At 46.1% G+C, this 25,291-nt stretch overlaps 1 protein-coding gene across 1 annotated transcript in view; it reads left to right on the top strand.

Moving 5' to 3' along the window:
- Nucleotides 1-25,291, top strand: part of LOC140727445 (ubiquitin-associated and SH3 domain-containing protein A-like) — a 129,016-nt gene that overhangs the window by 58,862 nt on the left and 44,863 nt on the right. Inside the window, exons 4-5 of the mRNA XM_073044746.1 lie at nucleotides 5,886-6,084; nucleotides 22,538-22,707. Coding sequence (XP_072900847.1) covers nucleotides 5,886-6,084; nucleotides 22,538-22,707 — 369 coding nt within the window. The remainder of the gene's footprint in view (nucleotides 1-5,885; nucleotides 6,085-22,537; nucleotides 22,708-25,291) is intronic.

Below are 25,291 nucleotides of genomic sequence, written 5' to 3'. Positions count from 1 at the left end.
AAACTGTTATTAGTTCACCTCTCAGCTCCCACACTCCAGTGAGAATGAACCTGTCTTATCAAAGCTCTCCTTGTAATACCAAGTCCAGTGACAACCAATGAGTCAGCCAGACTGAATCTGGAGCAACAGGCAGCCTGTGGCAGGAACTCAGCAGTTCAGGCCGTGTCTGTGGAGGCGGGGAGAAATTGTCACTGTTCTGAGTCAAGACCCTGATTCAGGATATCAGCACCTCTCGGCCTGCTGGGTTCCTCCACCCTGATGAATCTCTTCTGTACTCTTGTAGGACTACCACATCCTGTGCTGAGTTGATTGGGGTTCTTCAAAGTCTCTAAGTGCAATCTAACCGATGTCTGGTGCAGCTGCGACACTTCCACTCATGGCCTGGGCCGTAAAATCAAACATACCAAGTGGCTTCTTCACTGCCACCACTATCAGGGAGCTGTGCACTTGCACCACAATGTCCCACACACTTGAGCGTGCCCCCCCCCCCCATTTACTCTGTATGTCCTGTCCTGTCTGTCCTCACAAAGTGCATCATCTCACACTTGTCTGCATTAAACTTCACACACAAAATGCTGGAGGAACTCAGCAGGCCAGGCAGCACCGAATAAACAGTCGACGTTTTGGGCCAAGACACTTGTTAAGGACTGGAAAGGAAGGGAGAAGTCAGAATAAAAGGTGGGGAGGGGAAGGAAGAGAGGGCAGCTGAATGGTGAAGCCAGGTGAGCGGGAAAGATAAAGGACTGGAGAAGAAGGAATCTGATAGGACAGGAGAGTGCACCCTGGAAGAAAGGGAAGGAGGAAGGGACCCATGAGGAGGTGATAGGCAGGTAAGAAGAAGCAAGGGGCCAGAGTGAGGAATAGAAAAAGAGAGATGGGGAGGGAAAAATCCTTTGCCCATTCAACCCTCCCCACTAATCTCCCTTCCAGCACTTACAGCTGCGAGTGGCCAAAGTGCCACATCTGCTCCCTCACCTCCATTCAGACTCCCAGGTGAGGCAACAATTCGCCTGTAAATCGCTGGGGTCATCTATTGTCTCCTGTGCTTCTGCTAAAGCCTCTATTAGTGGGACCCATTGTAAATCAGCTGGGGTCATCTAGAACATAGAAAACCTACAGCACAATACAGGCCCTTCGGCCCAAAAGCTGTGCTGAACATGTACTTACCTTAGAAATTACCTAGGGTTACCCATAGCCCTCTATTTTTCTAAGCTCCATGTACCTGTCCAGGACTCTCTTAAAAGACTCTATCGTATCCGCCTCCACCACTGTTGCCAGCAGCCCATTCCACACGCTTACCACCCTCTGAGTAAAAAACTTACCCCTGACATCTCCTCTGTACCTACTTCCAAGCACCTTAAAACTGTGCCCTCTTGTACTAGCCATTTCAGCCCTGGGAAAAAGCTCTGACTATCCACACAATCAATGCCTCTCATCATCTTATACAACTCTATCAGGTTACCTCTATCCTTTGTTACTCCAAGGAGAAAAGGCCGAGTTCACTCAACCTATTCTTATAAGGCATGCCCCCCAATCCAGGCAACATTCTTGTAAATATCCTCTGCACCCTTTCTTTGGTCTCTATATCTTTCCTACAGTTAGGTGACCAGAACTGAGCACAGTACTCCAAGTGGGGTCTGACCAGGGTCCTATATAGCTGCAACATCACCTCTCGGCTGCTAAACTCAAACCCACGATTGATGAAGGCCAATGCACCGTATGCCTTCTTAACCACAGAGTCAACCTGTGTAGCAGCTTTGAGTGTCCTATGGACAAGATCACTCTGACCCTCCACACTGCCAAGAGTCTTACCATTAATACTATATTCTGCCATCATATTTGACCTACCAAAATTAACCACCTCACACTTATCTGGGTTGAACTCCATCTGCCACTTCTCAGCCCAGTTTTGCATCCTATCAATGTCCCACTGTAACCTCTGACAGCCCTCCACACTATCCACAACACCTCCAATCTTTGTGTCATCAGCAAGTTGACTAACCTATCCCCTCCACTTCCTCATCCAGATCATTTATAAAAATCACAAAGAGTAAGTGTCCCCGAACAGATCCCTGAGGCACTCCACTGGTCACTGTCCTCTGTGCAGAATATGACCCATCTACAATCACTCCTAGCCTTCTGTGGGCAAGCCAGTTCTGCATTGACAATGCAATGTCCCCTTGGATCCCATGCCTCCCTACTTTCTCAGTAAGCGTTGCATTGCGTACCTTGTCAAATGCCTTGCTGAAATCCATATACACGACATCTACTGCTCTACCTTCATCAATGTGTTCAGTCACATCCTCAAAAAATTCAATCAGTCACGACCTGCCTTTGACAAAGCCATGCTGACTATTCCTAATCATATTATGCCTCTACAAATGTTCATAAATCCTGCCTCTCAGGATCTTCTCCATCAACTTACCAACCACTGAAGTAAGACCTACTGGTCTATAATTTCTTGGGCTATCTCAACTCCCTTTCTTGAATAATGGAACAACATCCGCAACCCTCCAATTCTCCAGAACCTCTCCTGTCCCCATTGATGCCAGAGGTTCAGCAATCTCTTCCCTTGCTTCCCACAGTAGCCTGCAGTACATCTCATCCAGTCCCGGTGACCTATCCAACTTGATGCTTTTCAAAAGCTCCAGCACATCCTCTTTCTTAATATCTACATGCTCAAGCTTTACAGTCCGCTATAAGTCATCCTTACAATCACCAAGATCTTTTTCTGTAGTGAATACTGAAGCAAAGTATTCATTAAGTACTTCTGCCATCTCCTCCAGTTCCATACACACTTTCCCACTGTCACACTTGATTGGTCCTATTCTCTCACATCTTATCCTCTTGCTCTTCATATACTTGTAGAATGCCTTGGGGTTTTCTTTAATCCTGTCTGTCAAGGCCTTCTCATGACCCCTTCTGGCTCACCTAATTTCATTCTTAAACTCCTTCCTGCTAGCCTTATAATCTTCTGGATCTCTATCATTAACTAGTTTTTTGAACCTTTCGTAAGCTCTTTTTCTTGACTAGATTTCCAACAGCCTTTGTACACCACGGTTCCTGTACCCTACCATAACTTCCCTGTCTCATTGGAATGTATCTATGCAGAACTCCACGCAAATATCCCCTGAATATTTGCCACATTTCCTCCACACATTTCCCTGAGAACATCTGTTCCCAATTTACGCTTCCAAGTTCCTGCCTGATAGCCTGATATTTCCCCTTACTCCAGTTAAACATGGTCCTAACTTATCTATTCCTATCCCTTTCCAATGCTATGGTAAAGGAGATAGAATTGTGATCACTATCTCCAAAATGCTCTCTCACTGAGAGATCTGACACCTCACCAGGTTCATTTCCCAATACCAGATCAAGTACAGCCTCTCCTCTTGTAGGTTTATCTACATATTGTGTCAAGAAACCTTCTTGAACACACCTCACAAACTCCGCCCCATCTGAACCCCTCATTCTAGGGACATGCCAATCAATATTTGGGAAATTAAAGTCTCCCACCATGACAACCCTGTTATTATTACACCTTTCCACAATCTGTCTCCCTTTCTGCTCCTCGATGTCCCTGTTACTATTGGATGATTTATAAAAAGACACCCAGTAGAGTTATTGACCCCTTCCTGTTCCTAACTTCCACCCACAGAGACTCTGTAGACAATTTCTCCATGACTTCCACCTTTTCTGCAGCCATGTCACTATCTCTGATCAACAGTGCCACACCCCCACCTCTTTTGTCTCCCTCCCTGTCCTTTCTGAAACATCTAAAGCCTGCCACTCTAAGTAACCATTCCTGATCCTGAGCCATCCAAGTCTCTGTAATGACCACCACATCATAGCTCCAAGTACTGATTCACACTCTGAGCTCATCTACTTTGTTCATTATACTCCTTGCATTAAAGTAGACATATCTCAAACCATCGGTCTGAGCGCGTCCCTTCTTGATCACCTGTCTATCCTCCCTCTTGCACTGTCTACAAGCTTTCTCTATTTGTGAGCCAACCTCTTCTTCCCCAGTCTCTTCAATTTGGTTCCCACCCCCCAGCAATTCTAGTTTAAACTCTCCAGTAGCCTTAGCAAACCTCCCCGCCAGGATATTGGTCCCCCTGGGATTCAAGTGCAACCAGTCCTTTTGTACAGGTCACACCTACCCCAAAAGAGGTCCCAATGAACCAGAAATCTGAATCCCTGCCCCCTGCTCCAATCCCTCAGCCACGCATTTATCCTCCACCTCATCCTATTCCTATTCTCACTGTCGTGTGGCACAGGCAGTAATCCTGAGATTACTACCTTTGCAGTCCTGCTTCTCAACTTCCTTCCTAACTCCCTGTAGTCTTTTTTCAGGACCTCTTTCCTTTACCTACCTATGTCATTGGTACCAATATGTACCACAACCTCTGGCTGCTCTCCTTCCCACTTCTGAATATCATGGATGTTATTGTGTCCGCTGCCCCTACTGCAGCCTTCATTGGTGAGACACATTGTAAATCGGGGGACCACTTTGTCGAGCATCTCTGCGCCATTCACCAAAAGCACAACTTCCCGATGGCTAAAGATTTTACTTCCAATCCCCATTCTCCAGCCAACCTGTTGGTCCATTGCCTCCTCTTGTGCCATCCTCCAACCTGATGGCATAAATATCGATTTTCTCTTCCATTCAAAAAAATTCCCTTCCCCTTCCCTCTTGTTCTTTTCCGCACTGACTCCTTACCTCTCCTCACCTGCCAATCCCTCCTCCTTCCCTTCCCCATAGTCCACTTCCCTCTCCTCAGCTGCCAATCCCTCCTCCTTCCCTTCCCCATAGTCCACTTCCCTCTCCTCAGCTGCCAATCCCTCCTCCTTCCCTTCCCCATAGTCCACTCTCCTCCTCTACCAGATTTCTTCCTCTCCAGCCCTTTAGCTTTCTGTCCACCTGCCTTCACCTATTTCATTCTCGCTATCCACCTTCCCCTCCCCCATCTTTGTTATTCTGACAGCTTATCCCCTTTCCTTTCCAGTCTTTAAGAAGTGTCTCAGCTCAAAACATCAACTGTTTATTCATTTCCATGGACACTGCCTGGCCTACTGAGATCCTGCAGCATCTTGTGTGTGTTGCTCTGGATTTCCAGCATCTGCAGAATCTCTTGTGTTTCTGCATTACATTCCACCTGCCATTGCCCCACCACACTCACCAGCCACTCTGTGTACGACACAACCCCACCGCACTCACCAGCCACTCTGTGTACGACACAACCCCACCGCACTCACCAGCCACTCTGTGTACGACACAACCCCACCGCACTCACCAGCCACTCTGTGTACGACACAACCCCACCGCACTCACCAGCCACTCTGTGTACGACACAACCCCACCACACTCACCAGCCACTCTGTGTACGACACAACCCCACCGCACTCACCAGCCACTCTGTGTACGACACAACCCCACCGCACTCACCAGCCACTCTGTGTATGACACAACCCCACCTGCACCAGCTTTTGTGTCGTCAATCAGACGCTTGCTCCACAGCACCGATGCCTGTGGCACACCTCCAGCCACTGGCTTACATCTGACATTCTTCCAGTCGGTGGAGAACCGGGGTCATGTCAAAGAATGGAGACATTGTAAATCTGCAGGAAAGCAGAAGCTGTGGAACATGCAGAGGGTGGAGGGAGGGAGACACGCTGACTGGTAGCGAACGAGAAAATCTGGAATAGTTGGTCAGGCATGAGGGTGAGGGCAGAGTCCGTGTTCTTCGGAGAGATGGAGAAGTGTCTGAATGGCAGCAGTTTGCAATAAGTGTGATACCGGTTTCCTTTTTCTTCCTGCAAGCGAGGAGGAATCTGACAGGCTGAATGGTGCTGTGGCCAGTGACTATTGTGTCTCATTGTAGTGTGAAGACAGCAAGCTGCAGAGGCTGTACAAAGCTCTGAAGAAGACTGGCGACAAGTTTGCAGATGGATTCCCCTCCTGCCTCACTCTGACTCTTCACACAAGCTCTCGCTACATTGGATACTTCCTGGACGATGCAAGTACTGACATCATCAAGCAGTTTGCCCTGGCCTTCTGCGAGGCAGCAGCCAAACTGGCAGGTACAAGTTCCCTCACACCCACTCTCATCAAATTTAGAAACATAGAAAACCTACAGCACAATACAGGCTCTTCAGCCCACAATGCTGTGCCAAACATGTCCTTACCTTAGGAATTACTAGGCTTACCCATAGCCCTCTATTTTTCAAAACTCCATGTACCTATCCAGGAGTCTCTTAAAAGACCCTATCGTATCCACCTCCACCACCATCACCGGCAGCCCAGTCCATGCACTCACCACTCTCTGCATAAAAAACTTATCCCTGACATCTCCTCAGTACCTACTTCCAAGCACCTTAAACCTGTGTCCTCTCGTGCTAGCCATTTCAGCCCTGGGAAAAAGCCTCTGACTATCCACATGATCAAAGCCTCTCAGCACCTTATACACCTCTATCAGGTCACCTCTCATCCTCTGTCGCTCCAAGGAGAAAAGGCCGAGATCACTCAACCTATTCTCATAAGGCATGCTCCCCAATCCAGGCAACATCCCTGTAAATCTCCTCTGCACCCTTTCTATAGTTTCCACATCCTCCCTGTAGAGAGGTGACCAGAACTGAGCACAGTACTCCACGTGGGGTCTGACCAGGGTCCTATACAGCTGTAACATTACCTCTCGGCTCTTGAACTCAATCCCACGGTTGGTGAAGGCCAATACACCATACGCCTTCTCAACCACAGAGTCAACCTGCACAGCAGCTTTGAGTGTCCTTTGGACCCCAAGATCCCTCTGATCCTCCAGACTGTCAAGAGTCTTATCATTAATACTATATTCTGCCATCATATTTGACCTACCGAAATGAACCACCTCACACTTATCTGGGTTAAACTCCATCTGCCACTTCTCAGGCCAATTATGCATCCTATCAATGTCCCGCTGTAACCTCTGACAGCCCTCCACACCATCCACAGTACCCCAACCTATCAGCAAATTTACTAAACCATCCCTCCACTTCCTCATCCAGGTCATTTATAAAAATCACTGAGAGTAAGGGTCCCAGAACAGATCCCTGAGGCACTCCACTGGTGACCAACCTCCATGCAGAATATGACCCGTCTACAACCTCTCTTTGCCTTCTGTTGTCAAGGAAACTCAGGATCCGCAAAGCAATATCCCCTTGGATCCCATGCCTCCTTACTTTCTCAATAAGCCTTGCATGGGGTACCTTATCAAATGCCTTTCTGAAATTCATAAACACTACATCTACTGCTCTTCCTTCGTCAATGTATTTAGTCACATCCTTAAAGAATTCAATCAGGCTCATAAGGCACAACCTGCCTTTCACAAAGCCATGCTGACTATTCCTAATCATACTATGCCTTTACCAACCACTGAACTCACGGGTCTATAATTTCCTGGGCTATCCCTACTCCCTTTCTTGAACAAGGGAACAACATCTGCAACCCCCCAATCCTCCGGAACCTCTCCTGTCCCCACTGATGATGTAAAGATCATTGCCAGAGGCTCAGCAATCTCCTCTCTCGTCTCCCACAGTAGCCTGGGGTATATCTCATCTGATCCCAGTGACTTATCCAACTTGATGCTTTCTAAAAGCTTCTTAACGTCTATATGCTCAAGCTTTTCAGTCCACTGTAAGTCATCCCTACAATCACCAATTTCCTTTTCCATAGTGAATACTGAAGCAAAAATACCTCTGCTATTTCCTCCGGTTCCATACACACTTTCCCACTGTCACACTTGATTGGTCCTATTCTCTCACATCTTATCCACTTGCTCTTCACATACTTGTAGAATGCCTTGGCAACACGAGTGAATCTGCAGATGCTGGAAATAAATAAAAACACAAAATGCTAGCAGAACTCAGCAGGCCCTCCTGATGAAGGTTTTCGGCCCGAAATGTCGTCACTACCTTCTCCCATAGATGCTGTCTGGCCAGCTGAGTTCTGCCAGCATTTTGTGTTTTTGTAGAATGCTTTGGTGTTTTCCTTAATCTTGCTCACCAAGGCCTTCTCGTGGCCCCTTCTGGCTCTCCTAGTTTCATTCTTAAGCTCCTTCCTGCTAGCCTTATTATCTTCTAGATCTCTATCATTAACTAGTTTTTTTTTTAACTTTTTGTAAGATTTTCTTTTTTTCTTGATTAGATTTTCAACTGCCTTTGTACACCATTGTTCCTGTACCCTACCATCCTTTTCCTGACTCATTGGAACATACCTATGCAGAACTCCACGCAAATATCCCCTGAATATTTGCCACATTTCTGCCGTATATTTCCCTGAGACCATGTGCCCCCAATTTATGCTTCCAAGTTCCCAACTGATAGCTTCATATTTCCCCTTACACCAATGAAACATTTTCCTAACTTGTCTGTTCCTATTCCTCTCCAATGCTATGGTAAAGGAGATAGAATTGTGATCACTATATCCAAAATGCTCTCCCATCGAGAGATCTGACACCTGACCAGGTTCCTTTCCCAATACCAGATCAAGTACAGCCTCTCCTCTTGTGGGCTTATCTACATATTGTGTCAAAAAAGCTTCCTGAACACACCTAACAAACCCCACCCCATCTAAACCCTTTGATCTAGGGAGCTGCCAATCAATATTGAGGAAATTAAAATCTCCCATCACGACAACTCCGTTATTACTGCACTATTCCAGAATCTGTCTCCCTATCTGATCCTCAATGTCCCTGTTATTAATAGGTGGTGTATAAAAACACCCAGTAGTTATTGACCCCTTCCTATTTCTAACTTACACCCACAGAGACTCCGTAGACAACGCCTCCACTACTTCCTCCTTTTCTGCAGCCGTGACACTATCTCTGATCAGCAGTGCCACATCCCCACCTCTTTTGCCTCCCTCCCTGTCCTTTCTGAAACATCTAAAGCCTGGCACTCTAAGTTGCCATTCCTACCCTTGAGCCATCCAAATCTCCGTAATGGCCACAACATCATAGCTCCAGGTACTGATCCACAGTCTAAATTCATCTGCTTTGTTCATGATATTCCTTGCATTAAAATAGACACATTGCAAACCATCAGTCTGAGCCCATCCCTTCTCTATCACCTGCCTCTCCCTCTCACACTGCCTACAAGCTTTCTGTACTTGTGAGACAACTGCCTCTTCATCTCTTCAGTTCCGTTTAAACTCTCCCCAGTAGCTTTAGCAAATCTGCCCACCAGGATATTGGTCCCCCTTGGATTCAAGTGCAACCCATCTTTATTGTACAGGTCATGCCTGCTCCAAAAGAAGTCCCAATGATCCCTGTCCCACTCCAAACTTTCAGCCATACATTTGTCCTCCACCTCACTCTATTCCTGTCCTCACTGTGGCGTGGCACAGGCAGTAATCCTGCAATTGCTACCCTTTTGCTTCTGCTTCTCAGCTTCTTTCCTAACTCCCTGTAGTCTGTTTTCAGGACCTCCTCCCTTTTCCTGCCTATGTCGTTGGTACCAATATGTACCATGACCTCTGGCTGTTCACCTTCCCACTTCAGGATATCATGGATGCGATCAGAAACATCCCGGACCCTGGCACCTGGGAGGCAAACTGCCATCCGTGTTTCTTTCCTGCATCCACAGAATCGCCTGACTGACCCCCTAACTATAGAGTCCCCTATCACATTTGTTAGTTAGATGACCCTGACAGAGGAAGCCACCCCATTCAAATATCTCACATCTCCAGCTCTTTTCCACCGCCCTCTGTCTTCACCACAAAACTTCCCTCAAGGTGGAGGAGCCTTGGCACTCAGACAGAGCTCTAGTTCCAATCAGCTGGCCAGTGACAAGACTCCTCCTCTCACCCTCGAAATCTCTGACACAGGTTTTGTACAACACTACCTTTGTGAAAAGTTCCCGCTCCGTAACCCTCTTAATTTAGGTTCCTCTGTCCGGTCACTTTGCTTGAATTTTACTCCCCCTCTGTCTCAGCTCAAAATTCCCCACCACAGGACACTGAGTTCTCCGACTGACTCGCTGCCCCACTGGATGTTGTTTGCGTAGCAGAGGGACGGAGGATTCTGGGGAAAGGACAAGTAGATGAGCAGAGGGCATGGCCAGATGAACAGTGGAGCAGTTTCGATGGGCCCAATGGCCGACTAGTGCTCCTAGTCGTAAAGTGAAAACCACAATATCAAAGATTAAAACTCTGGTTTCACCTTCTTTTAAAAATACAGATGCAGCTTAGCTCTGTATTCCTCTGATATACATTTATCCACCTACTATGTCAACTGGAGTTACAAATGTTTCTTCCTATAAGAAATAGGAATAGAATTAGGCCATTCAGCCCATCGTGTCTGCTCCACCGTTCCATCATCACTGATCCCGGATCTCACTTAACCCCTACACCCGCCTTCTTGACATATCCTTTGATGCCCTGACCAATCTGGCTAAAGGATGGCTGCCATTGGAGTTGAATGTCCAAGGATATACGGTGTATCGGAAAGATAGGTTAGTAGGCAGAGGGCGTGGTGTGGCCCTGTGTATAAGAAATAATATTAAATCATTGGAAAGAGATAGAAACATAGAAAACCTACAGCACAATACAGGCCACACACACAAAATGCTGGTGGAACACAGCAGGCCAGGCAGCATCTATGAGGAGAAGCACTGTCGACGTTTCGAGCCGAAACCCTTTGTCAGGACTAATTGAAAGGAAAGATAGTAAGAGATTTGAAAGTAGTGGGGGGAGGGGGAAATGCGAAATGATAGGAGAAGCCCGGAGGGGGTGGGATGAAGCTAAGAGCTGGAAAGGTGATTGGCGAAAGTGATACCGAGCTGGAGAAGGGAAAGGATCTTGGGATGGGAGGCCTCAGGAGAAAGAAAGGGGGAGGGGGGGAAGCACCAAAGGGAGATGGAGAACAGGCAAACAACTAAATATGTCAGGGGGGGGTAAGAAGGAGAGGAGGGGCATTAACAGAAGTTAGAGAAGTCAATGTTCATGCCATCAGGTTGGAGGCTACCCAGCCGGTATATAAGATGTTGTTCCTCCAACCTGAGTTTGGATTCATTTTGACAGTAGAGGAGGCCATGCATAGACATACCAGAATGGGAATGGGACGTGGAATTAAAATGTGTGGCCACTGGGAGATACTGCTTTTTCTGGCGGACCGAGCGTAGGTGTTCAGCGAAACAGTCTCCCAGTCTGCGTCGGGTCTCACCAATATATAAAAGGCCACACCGGGAGCACCGGACACAGTATATCACACCAGCCGACTCACAGGTGAAGTGTCACCTCACCTGGAAGGACTGTCTGGGGCCCTGAATGGTGGTGAGGGAGGAAGTGTAAGAGCAGGTGTAGCACTTGTTCTGTTTACAAGGATAAGTGCCAGGAGGGAGATCGGTGGAAAAGGATGGGGGGGGACAAGTGGACAAGGGAGTCGCATAGGGAGCGATCAGTGGCCACACATTTTAATTCCATGTCCCATTCCATTCTGATATGTCTATCCATGGCGTACTCTACTGTCAAAATGAATCCAAACTCATGTTGGAGGAACAACACCTTATATACCAGCTGGGTAGCCTCCAACCTGATGGCATGAACATTGACTTCTCTAACTTCCGTTAATGACCCTCCTCCCCTTCTTATCAGTCATCCCCACTCCCTGCCTTCTCCCCATACCCTTTGATGCCCTGGCTAATCAAGAACCTATCTATCTCTGCCTTAAATACACCCAATGACTTGGCCTCCACAAGTAACGAATTACACAGATTTACCACCCTCTGACTAAAGTAATTTCTTCGTATCTCTGTTCTAACTGGGCATCCTTCAATCCTGAAGTTGTGCCCTCTTGTCCTAGACTCTCCTACCATGGGAAATAACTTTGCCATATCTAATCTATTCAGTTCTTTTAACATTCAGAATGCTTCTATGAAATCGCTCTTCATTCTCCTGAACTCCAGGGAATACAGCCCAAGAGCTGCCAGAGGTTCCTCATACAGTAACCCTTTCATTCCTGGAATCATTCTTGTGAATCTTCTCTGAACCCTCTCCAATGTCAGTATATCCTTTCTAAAATAAGGAGCCCAAAACTGCACACAATACTCCAAGTGTGGTCTCACAAGTGCCTTATAGAGCCTCAACCTCACATCCCTGCTCATATTCTATACTTCTGGAAATGAATGCCAACATTGCATTTCCCTTCTTCACCACCGACTCAACCTGGAGGTTAACCTTTAGGGTATCCTGTACAAGAACTCCCAAGTCCCTTTGCATCTCTGCATTTTGAATTCTCTCCCCATCTAATTAATAGTCTCCCCATTTATGTATTCCACCAAAGTGCATGACCATACATTTCCAACATTGCATTTCATTTGCCACTTCTTTGCCCATTCCCCTAAACCATCTAAGTCTCTCTACAGGCTCTCTGTTTCCTCAACACTACCCGCTCCTCCACCTAAAGCAGCCAGTGAGTGATTGGGCCAGTGAAGGAGTGGAGATTTGAGGCTTTGACTCAAGAGATTCTGGCAGTTTTGGCAGTTGGACTGTGCAATCAAGTCAATCAAGATTTGAATAGCTCAGCAGAAAGCTGTTGATTAGACAATCAAGATTTGAATAGCTCAGACTCAGCAGAAAGCAGCTGATTGGGCAATCGAGGTCAGGTGACCAAGCAGTTTGAAAAGCTCAAACGAATAAATAGAGGGTTACCTCAAGCAGAGCGGCCTGTGGAAAGCGGTCAGTGAGTGAGTGGAGATTTGAGGTTTTGACTCGAGAGGCTTCAACGAGAAAAGGCTGAGGACGAGCTTCACTCCAAGTGAGGTAAGGCCGGGTAAGTTCCTTTCAAAGGAGAAAGCTTCAAAAGTTGAGGCAAGTATTGGGTAGGTCATGGCAGCTGAGATCGGCCCCGTGGTTTGTTCATCCTGCAGCATGTGGGAAATCAGGGATACTTCCGGTGTCCCTGACGACTATGTGTGCAGGAAGTGTGTCCAACTGCAGCTTCTGGCAGACCGCATTGAGCATCTGGAGCTGCGAATGGATTCATACTGGAGCATCCGCGATGCAGAGAAAGTCGTGAATAGCACGTTCAATGAGTTGGCCACACCGCAGGTAAAGGCTACGTAGGCAGAAAGGGAAGGGGTGGCCACTAGACAGCGTAGCAGTAGGCAGGTAATGCAGGAGTCCCCTGAGGTCATCTCCCTCCTAAACAGATATACTGTTTTGGATACGGTTAGGGGAGATGTCTCATCAGGGGAAGGCAGCAGCAGCCGAGTTCATTGCACCATGGGTGGCTCTGCGGCACAGGAGGGAAGGAAAAGGAGTGGGAGAGCTATAGTGATAAGGGATTCGATTGTAAGGGGAGTAGATAGGCGTTTCTGCGGCCGCAAACGAGACTCCAGGATGGTATGTTGCCTCCCTGGTGCAAAGGTCAAGGATGTCTCTGAGTGGCTGCAGGACATTCTGGAGTGGGAGGGTGAACAGCCAGTGGTCGTGGTGCACATAGGTACCAACGATATAGGTAAAAAATGGGATGAGGTCTTACAAGGTGAATTTAGGGAGTTAGGAGATAAACTGAAAAGTAGGACCACAAAGGTTATAATCTCTGGATTACTACCAGTGCCACGTGCTAGTCAGAGTAGAAATAGGAGGATATTTCAGTTGAACACGTGGCTTGAAAAATGGTACAAGAGGGAGGGATTCAAATTTCTGGGGCATTGGAACCAGTTCTGGGGGAGGTGGGACCCGTACAAACAGGACGGTCTGCACCTGGGCTGGACTGGAACCAATGTCCTAGGGGGACCATTTGCTACTGCTGTTCAGGAGGCTTTAAACTAATGTGGCAGGGGGATGGGAACAAGTGCAGAGAGACAGAGGGGTGTAAAATGAGGGTAGAGGCAAAAAGTAGTAAGGTGAAAAATAAAAGTGGCAGGCAGGCAAATCCAGGGCAAAAAGCAAAAAGAGCCACTTTTCAACATAATTGTATAAGGGCTAAGGGTGTTGTAAAAACAAGCCTGAAGGCTTTGTGTGTCAATGCGAGGAGCATTCGTAACAAGGTGGATGAATTGAATGTGCAGATAGTTATTAATAAATATGATATAGTTGGGATCACAGAGACATGGCTCCAGGGTGACCAAGGATGGGAGCTCAACATCCAGGGATATCCAATATTCAGCAGGGATAGACAGGAAAGAAAAGAGGTGGGGTAGCATTGCTGGTTAGAGAGGAGATTAACTCAATAGAAAGGAAGGACATTAGCCTGGAGGATGTGGAATCGATATGGGTAGAGCTGCATAACACTAAGGGGCAGAAAACGCTGGTGGGAGTTGTGTACAGGACACCTAACAGTAGTAGTGAGATTGGGGATAGCACTAAACAGGAAATTAGAAATGCGTGCAATAAAGGAACAGTAGCTATAATGGGTGACTTCAATCTACATATAGATCGGGTGAACCAAATTGGTAAGGGTGCTGAGGAAGAGGATTTCCTGGAATGTATGCGGGATGGTTTTCTGAACGAACATGTCAAGGAACCAACTAGAGAGCAGGTCATTCTAGATTGGGTATTGAGCAATGAGGAAGGGTTAGTCAACAATCTTGTCGTGCGAGGCCCCTTGGGTAAGAGTGACCATAATATGGTGGAATTCTTCATTAAGATGGAGAGTGACATAGTCAATTCAGAAACAAAGGTTCTGAACTTAAAGAAGGGTAACTTTGAAGGTATGAGACGTGAATTAGCTAAGATAGACTGGCAAATGATACTTAAAGGGTTGATGGTGGATATGCAATGGCAAGCATTTAAAGATCGCATGGATGAACTACAACAATTGTTCATCCCAGTTTGGCAAAAGAAGAAACCAGGGAAGGTAGTGCACCCATGGCTGACAAGGGAAATTAGGGATAGTATCAAGTCCAAAGAAGAAACATATAAATTAGCAAAAAAAGCAGCACGCCTGAGGACTGGGAGAAATTCAGAGACCAGCAGAGGAGGACAAAGGGCATAATTAGGAAAGGGGAAAAAGATTATGAGAGAAAGCTGGCAGAGAACATAAAAACTGACTGTAAAAGCTTTTATAGATACGTGAAAAGAAAAAGATTGGTCAAGACAAATGTAGGTCCTTTACAGTCAGAAACAGGTGAATTGATCATAGGGAACAAAGACATGGCAGACCAATTGAATAACTACTTTGATTCTGTCTTCACTAAGAAGGACATAAATAATCTTCCGGAAATAGTAAGGGACCGAGGGTCTAGAGAGATGGAGGAACTGAGGGAAATACATGTTAGTAGGGAAGTGGTGTTAGGTAAATTGAAGGGATTAAAGGCAGATTGCCAGGGCTGGGGCCAGATGGTCTGCATCCCAGAGTGCTTAAGGAAGTAGCCCAAGAAATAGTGGATGCATTAGTGATAATTTTTCAAAACTCCTTAGATTCTGGATTAGTTCCTGAGGATTGGAGGGTGGCTAATGGAACCCCACTTTTTAAAAAAGGAGGGAGAGAGAAACCGGGGAATTATAGACCGGTTAGTCTGACATCGGTGGTGGGGAAAATGCTAGAGTCAGTTATCAAAGATGTGATAACAGCACATTTGGAAAGAGGTGAAATCATCGTACAAAGTCAGCATGGATTTGTAAAGGGAAAATCATGTCTGACGAATCTTATAGAATTTTTTGAAGATGTAACTAGTAGAGTGGATAGGGGAGAGCCCGTGGATGTGGTATATTTAGATTTTCAAAAGGCTTTTGACAAGGTCCCACACAGGAGATTAGTGTGCAAACTTAAAGCACACAGTATTGGGGGTATGGTATTGATGTGGATAGAGAATTGGTTGGCAGACAGGAAGCAAAGAGTGGGAGTAAACGGGACCTTTTCAGAATGGCAGGCAGTGACTAGTGGGGTACCGCAAGGCTCAGTGCTGGGACTCCAGTTGTTTACAATATATATTAATAATTTAGACGAGGGAATTAAATGCAGCATCTCCAAGTTTGCGGATGACACAAAGCTGGGCAGCGGTGTTAGCTGTGAGGAGGATGCTAAGAGGATGCAGGGTGACTTGGATAGGTTAGGTGAGTGGGCAAATTCATGGCAGATGCAATTTAATGTGGATAAATGTGAGGTTATCCACTTTGGTTGCAAGAACAGGAAAACAGATTATTATCTGAACGATGGCCAATTAGGAAAAAGGGAGGTGCAACGAGACCTGGGTGTTATTGTACACCAGTCATTGAAGGTGGGCATGCAGGTACAGCAGGCGGTGAAAAAGGCAAATGGTATGTTGGCATTCACAGCAAAAGGATTTGAGTACAGGAGCAGGGAGGTTCTACTGCAGTTGTACAAGGCCTTGGTGAGACCGCACCTAGAATATTGTGTGCAGTTTTGGTCCCCTAATCTGAGGAAAGACATTCTTGCCATAGAGGGAGTACAGAGAAGGTTCACCAGATTGATTCCTGGGATGGCAGGACTTTCATATGAAGAAAGACTGGATCGACTAGGCTTATACTCACTGGAATTTAGAAGATTGAGGGGGGATCTTATTGAAACATATAAAATTCTAAAGGGATTGGTTAGGCTAGATGCAGGAAGATTGTTTCTGATGTTGGAGAAGTCCAGAACGAGGGGTCACAGTTTAAGGATAAAGGGGAAGCCTTTTAGGACCGAGATGAGGAAAAACTTCTTCACACAGAGAGTGCTGAATCTGTGGAATTCTCTGCCACAGGAAACAGTTGAGGCCGGTTCATTGGCTATATTTAAGAGGAAGTTAGATATGGCCCTTGTGGCTAAAGGGATCAGAGGGTATGGAGAGAAAGCAGGTACAGGGTTCTGAGTTGGATGATCAGCCATGATCATACTGAATGGCGGTGCAGACTCAAAGGGCCGAATGGCCTACTCCTGCACCTATTTTCTATGGAAGCAATAGAAATGGTGCAGAGGAGATTTACAAGGATGTTGCCTGGATTGGGGAGAATGCCTTTTGAGTTTAGGTTCGGTGAACTCGGCCTTTTCTCCTTGGAGCGATGGAGGATGAGAGGTGACCTGATAGAGGCATATAAGATGATGAGAGGCATTTATCGTGTGAATAATCAAAGGCTTTTTCCAAGGGCTGAAATGACTTACACGAGTGGACACAGTTTTAAGGTGCTTGGAAATGGGTACATAGAAGATGTCAGGGGTAAGTTTTTACCACAGAGTGGTGAGTGCGTGGAATGGGCTGCCGGCAACAGGGGTGAAGGCAGATATGATAGGGTCTTTTAAGAGACTCCTGGATAGGTACGTGGAGCTTAGAAAAATAGAGGGCTATGGGTAACCCTTGGTAATTTCTATAGTAAGTAGATGTTTGGCGCAGCCTTGTGGGCCGAAGGGCCTGTATTGTGCTGTAGGTTTTCAATGTTTCTACGTTTCTATATTTCTACAACTGAGTAATTTATCCACCTTTCATCCCTCTTCAACTGGAATTTGGTCCAGAATTTGGAGATACAGCAAACACTGGAACCGTAGAACCTGCCAGAGGAACTCAGCTGGTCAAGCAGGAACTGTGGAGACCTGTCCTTTTATAGAGTCATAGAAATGTACAGCACAGAAACAGGCCACTCAGTCCATCTAGTCTGTGCTGAACCATTTAAACTGCTTCATTCCATCGACCTGCACTCAGACTATATCCATTCATGTGTCTATCTCCTGCCATCGATGTGTCTATCCAAATTTCTATTAAACGTTGAAATCAAGCTCGCATGCACCACCTCTGCTGGCAGCTCATTCCACACTCTAACAACCCTCCTTATGTTCCCCTTAAACTGTTCTCCTTTTGCCTTTAACCCATGACCTCTAGTGAGAGCCACCCCCAACCTCAGTGGAAAAAGTCAGCTTGCATTTACACTATCTATACCCCTCATAATTTTGTCTACCTCAATCAAATTTCATCTCAATCACCTGCATTCTAAGGAATACAATCCTATCCTGTTCCACCTTTCCTTATAAATCAGTTCCTCCAGACCTGGCAACATTCTTGTATATTTTCTATGTACTATTTCAGCCTTATCTGCTTCCTTCCTGCAGGTAGGTGACTAAAACTGCACACAATACTTGAAATTATGTCTCACCAGCATCTTATACAACTTCAGCATAACACCCCATCTCCTGTACTCAATACTTTGATTTATGAAGGCCAATGTGCCAAAAGTTTTATTTTATCACCCAATCTACCTGTGACACCACTTTCAACGAATTATGGACCTGTATTCCCAGATCCCTTTGTTCTACCACACTTATCAATACCCTGCTGTTCACTGTAAGACCTACTCCGGTTGGTTCTACTAAATTGCAACACCTCGCACTTGTCGGCATTAAATTCCATCTGCCATTTTCAGCCCTTTTTCCAGCTGGTCCAAATCCCACTGCAAGCTCCAATAGTGTTCCTCACTGTCCGCTACACCTCCAGTCTTGGTGTCATCCACAAATTTGTTGAGTCAGTTAACCACATTATCATCCAGATCATCGATATACAGTAGATGACAAACAAAGATGTTACAAGGATGTTGCCTGGATTGGGGAGCATGCCTTATGAGAATAGGTTGAGTGAACTTGACCTTTTCTTCTTGGAGCGACGGAGGATGAGAGGTGACCTGATAGAGGTGTATAAGATGATGAGAGGCATTGATCATGTGGATAGTCGGAGGCTTTTTACTAGGGCTGAAATGGTTGCCACAAGAGATCACAGGTTAAGGTGCTGGGGAGTAGGTACAGAGGAGATGTCAGGGCTAAGGTTTTTACTCAGAGTGGTGAGTGCGTGGAATGGGCTGCTGGCAACTGTGGTGGAGGCGGATACGATAGGGCCTTTTAAAAGGCTTTTAGATAGGTACATGGAGCTTAGTAAAATAGAGGGCAATAGGTAAGCCTAGTAATTTCTAAGGTAGGGATGTGTTCGGCACAACTTTGTGGGCCGAGGGGCCTGTATTATGCTGTAGGTTTTCTATGTTTCTAAAGGCAGACAGAGTACCAATCCCTGTGGCACACCATTAGTTACAAGCCTCCAGTCAGAAATGCAATCATCTTCTACCACTCTCTGGCTTCTCCCACAAAGCCAATGCTTAATCCAATTTACTAGCTCATCTTGAATGCCAACCAACTAAATCTTCTTGTCCAATTTCCCATGCAGGACCTGGTCAAATGCCTTGCTAAAGTCCATGCACACAACGTCCACTGTCTTGCCTTCATCAACTTTCCTGGTAACTTCCTCAAAAAAATCTACAAGGTTGGTTAGACATGACCTACCACACACAAAGCCATGCTGACTATTCCAAATCAGTCCCCGTCTATCTAAATACTCAAATATCAGGTCCCTTAGAATACATTACAATAACTTTCCCACTACTGACATCAGGCTCACTGGCCTATAATTTCCTGGTTTGTTTTCAGAGCCTTTCTTAAACAGTGAACAAGTTTAGCTATCCTCCAATTCCCTGGTACCTCACCTGTCACTAAGGATGATTTAAATATCTCTCCTAGGGCCCCTGCAGTTTCTGCACTTGCCTCTAACAGGGTCCAAGGAAACACCTTGTCCGGCCCTGGGGATTTATCAACCGTAAATTGCTTCAGGACAGCAAACACCTCCTCCTCTGTAATCTGAACAGTGTCCATGACCTTGCTGCTGATTTGTCTAATTTCTATAGACTGTTTCTCTCTTCCAAGTAAATACAGATGCAAGAAATACATTTTATGTCACTCTCATCAACTTTGCTTCCACACATGGATTACCATTCTGATCTTCCAGAGGACCAATTTTGTCCAATACAATCCTTTTGATCTTAACACCTAGGAATTCTCCTTCACCTTGTCTGCAAAAGGGCAACTCACACCTTCCTCAAATCCTCCTGATTTCTTTATTGTGTTCTCTTTCATTTGTCATACTCTGTAATACCTTGTTTGTTCCTGTCTGCTTATACCTGGTAGGCGCCTCCTTTTTCCTTAACCAGGGCTTCACTATCTCTTGAAATCCAAGGTTCCCTAAACCTGTTATCTCTGCCTTTTATTTTGACAGAAACGTATAATCTCTGTACTCTCAAGTTTTCACTTTTGAAGGCATCCCACTTACCAAGTAACCTTTGCCAGAAACAGCCTGTCCCAGTCCACACTTGCCAGATTCTTTCAGATGCCATCAAAATTGGCTTTTCTCCAATTTAGAATCTCAATCTAAGGACCAGACCTACAGTGCCTATAAAAAATATTCACCGCCCCCCCCCCCTTGGAAGTTTCCATGCTTTATAGTTAAAACATTGATTCACAGTGGATTTAATTTGGCTTTTTTGACACTGTTCAACAGAAAGATCACTCTACAGAGTGATCTAAATTAATTACAAATATAAAACACAAAATAATTGATTGCATAAGTATTCACCCTCTTCAAGTCAGTATTTAGTAGATGTGCCTTAGGCAGCAATTACAGCCTTTGAGTCTGTGGCTAGGTCTCTATCAGCTTTGCACATCTGGACACTGCATTTTCCCCCATCCTTCTTTACAAAACTGCTCAAGCTCTGTCAGATTGCATGGGAATCATGAGTGAACAGCCCTTTTCCAGTCCAGACACAAATTCTCAATTGGATTGAGGTCTGGACTCTGACTTGGCCTCTCCAGGACATTAACTTTATTGTTTTTAAGCCATTCCTGTGTAGCTTTGGCTTTATGTTTGGGGTCTTTGTCTTGCTGGAAAACAAATCTCCCAAGTCGCAGTTCTCTTGCAGACTACATCAGGGTTTCCTCCCTGTATTTTGCTGCATTCATTTTACCCTCTCCCTTCACAAGCCTTCCAGGGCCTGCTGCAGTGAAGCATCCCCACAGAATGATGCAGCCACCACCATGCTTCACGGTAGGGATGGTGTGTTTTTGATTATGTGTGGTGTTTGGCTTATGCCAAACATAGCATTTAGTCTGATGGCCAAAAAGCTCAATTTTGGTTTCATCGGACCATATAACATTCTTCCACTGACTTTAAAGTCTCCCACATGCCTTCTGGTAGACTCTAGCTGAAAATTCATGTGAGTTTTTTTTTTCAACATTGGCTTTCTCTTTGCCACTCTCCCATGAAGCTGCAACTGGTGAAGCACGTGGGCAACAGTTGTTATGTGCTGTCTCTCCCATCTCAGCAACTGAGGCTTGTAACTCCTCCAGAGTTGTCATAGGTTTCTTGGTGGCCTCCCTCACTAGTCCCCTTCTTGCACGATCACTCAGTTTTTGAGGACAGCCTGCTCTAGGCAGACTTACAGCTGTGCTGTATTATTTCTTTCTTAATGATTGGCTTAACTACTCCAAGGAATATTCAGTGATTTGGACATTTTCTTGTATCCATCTCCTGACTTGTGTTTTTCAATACCCTTTTTGTGGAGTTGCTTGGAGTGTTCTTTTGTCTTCATGGTGTAGTTTTTGCCAGGATACTGACTCACCAGCGGTTGGACCTTCCAGATACAAGTGTATTTTTACTACAATCAATTGAAATACCTTGACTGTAGACTGATTTATGTATAGTTAGGACGCCTTCACTAACTATGTGACTTCTAAGACCAATTGGCTGCACCAGTGATAATTTGGTGTGTCCTATTAAAAGGGGTGAATACTTATGCAATTAATTATTTTCTGTTTTATATTTGTAATTAATTTAGATCACTTTGTAGAGATCTGTTTTCACTTTAACACAAAAGAGTCTTTTTCTGTTTGTCAGTGTCAAAAAAAGCCAAATTAAACCCAGTGTGATTCAATATTGTAAAATAATAAAACATGAAAACTTCCAAGGGGACTGAATACTTTTTATAGGCACTGTATCTCTATGCTCTCAGCATATTTACTTTGAAACTAGTGGCATTGTGGTCACTGGATGCAAAGTGTCCCCCTACACAAACTTCTGTCACCTGCCCCGTCTCAGTCTCTAATTGGAGATCAAGCATTATGCTCTCTCTTGGGACTTCAATGTACTGATTAAGGAAAGTGTCCTGAACACATTTGACACACTCAATCCCATCCGGTACTTTAACAGTATGGGAGTCGCTCTTTAAGAAATGTTTGATGTTTTGAGTCCTAAGGAAGGGTCCAGACACAGAACATTAACACTTCCTGCTCCCCGCAGATGAAGATTGACCCTCCGAGTTCCTCCAGCAGGTTAGTTTTAAGGCAGAGTTTTACTGCCCCATTCTCCAAATTCTCCATCAACAAAGGCCTGCTATGTGACCCCAGAAGTAAAGGATTTGTTCATCCTCAACTAACTTCTGTGTCCTCACAACCATTTACCGTTCTGAACTCTAATGGGCCCTCTATTTCTCTGGTTATCCTCCTGCTCTAAATACACAAAGTACTGGGACCTTCCTTGTTTAACCTACCAGAGATGTGACAGTCTTTGCCCTTACGCTCTCCTGACGTGGGAGCCCAATTACCACCCACCTCCAGACCAGTCCACCCTGCGCTCTGAGTGAACAAAGCCCAATAAACACATCCTGATAAATCTGCAGCCAACACTGTCCATCCTGGGTGGAATTGTCACTGAACCATGCTCTCTCTCTCTCTCTCCCTCCCTCCCTCTCTCACAGACTGTCAAGTGGAGGTCAGCAACAACCCCCTGCACCTCACCTTGTCTCATCGCTTCCTTCCCCAGCACCAGCGCGAGCTGGAGGCCAAAGCTCGCAGGATCAGTCTGGGGATGAACTGCAAGTGGGAGGCGGTCCTGTACTCCCGGGACATGCGCTTCGTGCACTACCAGGTACCTCCCATGGGGGGGGGGGGGAGAATGTTGGGGTAGATGGAAGGGGACGAGTCTCAGTCTGGGGATGAACTGCAAGTGGGAGGCGGTCCTGCACTACCAGGAGGGGTGGATCTTGGTGTGGGAGAGGGGAAGAAGTCAGTGTAGAAGGGAGATATTTTTGTAGGGCAGAACAGCTTTCAGTGCTGGGGGTGTGGGGGATGGGTCAATGTGGGATGAATGTGTCTGTGGGGGTGGGTGACCGGTCAGTGTGGAAGTGACGAGGATGGGTTGACCAGACAGTATGGGGCGGACAGGGGTGGAGAGGGGTGGGGGGGAGCGAGGTAACCAGGTCTGCTTGGATCAGAACTACACTTCCAGTCCTGAGGAAAATAGATAACGGCAGATGGAAGTTAATGCAGACAAGTGTGAGATGTTGCTCTTCGGTAGGGCCAACCAGAATAGATCTTAACCAGTGAATGGTCAGCACTGAGGGGTGTGGTAGAACAAAGAAATCTGGAAATCCAGGTCCATAATTCATTGAAACTGGTGTCATAGGTAGATAGGGTCGTAAAGAAAGCTTTTGGCACACTGGCTTTCATAAATCAATGTATTGAGTACAGGAGATGGGATGTTATGTTAAAGTTGTATAAGATGCTGGTGAGGCCATATTTGGAAGATTGTGTGTAGGAAAGATGGAAAGAAGATTGAAGGAATATGGAGAAAATTTCCAAGGATATTGCTGGGACTTGAGGACCTGAGTTATAAGGAAAGGTTGAATAGGTTAGGACTTTGTTCCCTAGAGAATGGAAGAATGAGGAGGGATTTGAAAGAGGTAGACAAAATTATGAGGGTTATAGATAGATTAATGCAAGCAGGCTTTTCCCAATGAAGTTGGGTGAGACTAGAACTAGAGGTCATGGGTTACGGATGAAAGGTGAAGTGTTTAAGGGGAATCTGCGGGGGAACTACTTTACTCAGAGGGTGGTGAGAGTGTGGACTAGGTACCAGCAGAAGAGGTGGCTGTGAGTTTAACTGTAACTACATGGATGGAGGCAGAGGACCAGGCTGGCACAGACTAGATGGGCCAAGAGGTCCGCATCACTGCTGCAGTGCAGTTGTCCGTGGTTCAGTTTTACAAGAGGCAAGGGCAGACTCCAAGGGACAATTAACAGGAGAGATTATACAAACATTTCCTGCACTTTATGGTTGGTGATGAGCTCACTGGAGAATTGGAGTGTCACAGTCCCGACCATTAATTCCCCATTTTCTCCTAATTCCCTTTGATTGTGCCACACCTGGTTTCCATCAAGACCTGGAGTATAAGTACCTCGGCCACTAGGTATCCCATCCTAGGTATCCAGATCGTTGGTTTTGCTAGTGAGGTAATTAATGCTTCCCAGCCACTTAGGATTGTGTATCTTAAGTTCTGCTTCAGTACGGAGATTTATCTGTGAATCTCAGTGTCAAGATAAATTCTGCCTGTCTCCTGCCTTCCTGCTCTCCCTCCTGTTTGCCATTCAACGCTCACGCCCGCGTCTGCATCCTAACTCAGTCTCCGTGCCTGTCTCCTGCCTTCCTGCTCTCCCTCCTGTTTGCCATTCAATGCTCACGCCCGCGTCTGCATCCTAACTCAGTCTCCGTGCCTGTCTCCTGCCTTCCTGCTCTCCCTCCTGTTTGCCATTCAATGCTCACGCCCGTGTCTGCATCCTAACTCAGTCTCCGTGCCTGTCTCCTGCCTTCCTGCTCTCCCTCCTGTTTGCCATTCAACGCTCACGCCCGCGTCTGCATCCTAACTCAGTCTCCGTGCCTGTCTCCTGCCTTCCTGCTCTCCCTCCTGTTTGCCATTCAATGCTCACGCCCGCGTCTGCATCTTAACTCAGTCTCCGTGCCGGTGTCCTGCACTTGGCTTCCCCTCATTTGTTGCAACATGGAGACATTATGGGGAAATGATGGCCAGGTGGTGTGAACTCATTCCTGGTCACTCATGCAAACAGAAGATGCTGGAAAGACTCGGCAGCGTCTGTGGAAAGAGATAATGTTTTGGCTCAATGCTCCTAGGGCAGGGGTTCCTAACCTCTCAGCTAGTGGTAGGGTCAATGGCATAAAAAAGGTTGGGAACCCCTGTCCTAGAGCAGGAAAATAAAGATCATTGACTCAAAGGCTTAACTCGGTCTTTCGCTGTGCAGATGTTGTCTGACCCAGTGAATTTTCAGCAAGGTTCAGTTTTATTTCTGACTTCCCAGAACCTCCAGCTTTTTGTTCTGCTGCTTGGGGTTTAGGGGAACATACTGAAGAGGGATCTCGGCCCAAAGCATCAACTGTTTATTAATTTCCATAGATGCTGCCTGGCCTGCTGAGTTCCTCAGCAATTTGTGTGTTTCAGAGAGGGTTCCTGGTCCTAAAATCAGGACAAGTGTCTGGAGTGATGCAGTTGAAGTTGCTGGGCCGTTAGCTTTAAACTGGAGATTACAGATGAACCAAGTTATGAGGGAAACAGTGAGAGGTGGGATATGGAGCAAGATGTCCTTTGAGGACTGAGACATGTCTTCTAGCCTTCCCTCCCTGCCCCACACCTCAGATGATTTGAAAGGTTAAATTCCGG

This window comes from Hemitrygon akajei, chromosome 5 (genome assembly GCF_048418815.1).
Source record: "Hemitrygon akajei chromosome 5, sHemAka1.3, whole genome shotgun sequence".
In the NCBI taxonomy this organism is placed as follows: domain Eukaryota; kingdom Metazoa; phylum Chordata; class Chondrichthyes; order Myliobatiformes; family Dasyatidae; genus Hemitrygon; species Hemitrygon akajei.
This window is presented reverse-complemented; position numbering and strand designations above follow the sequence as displayed.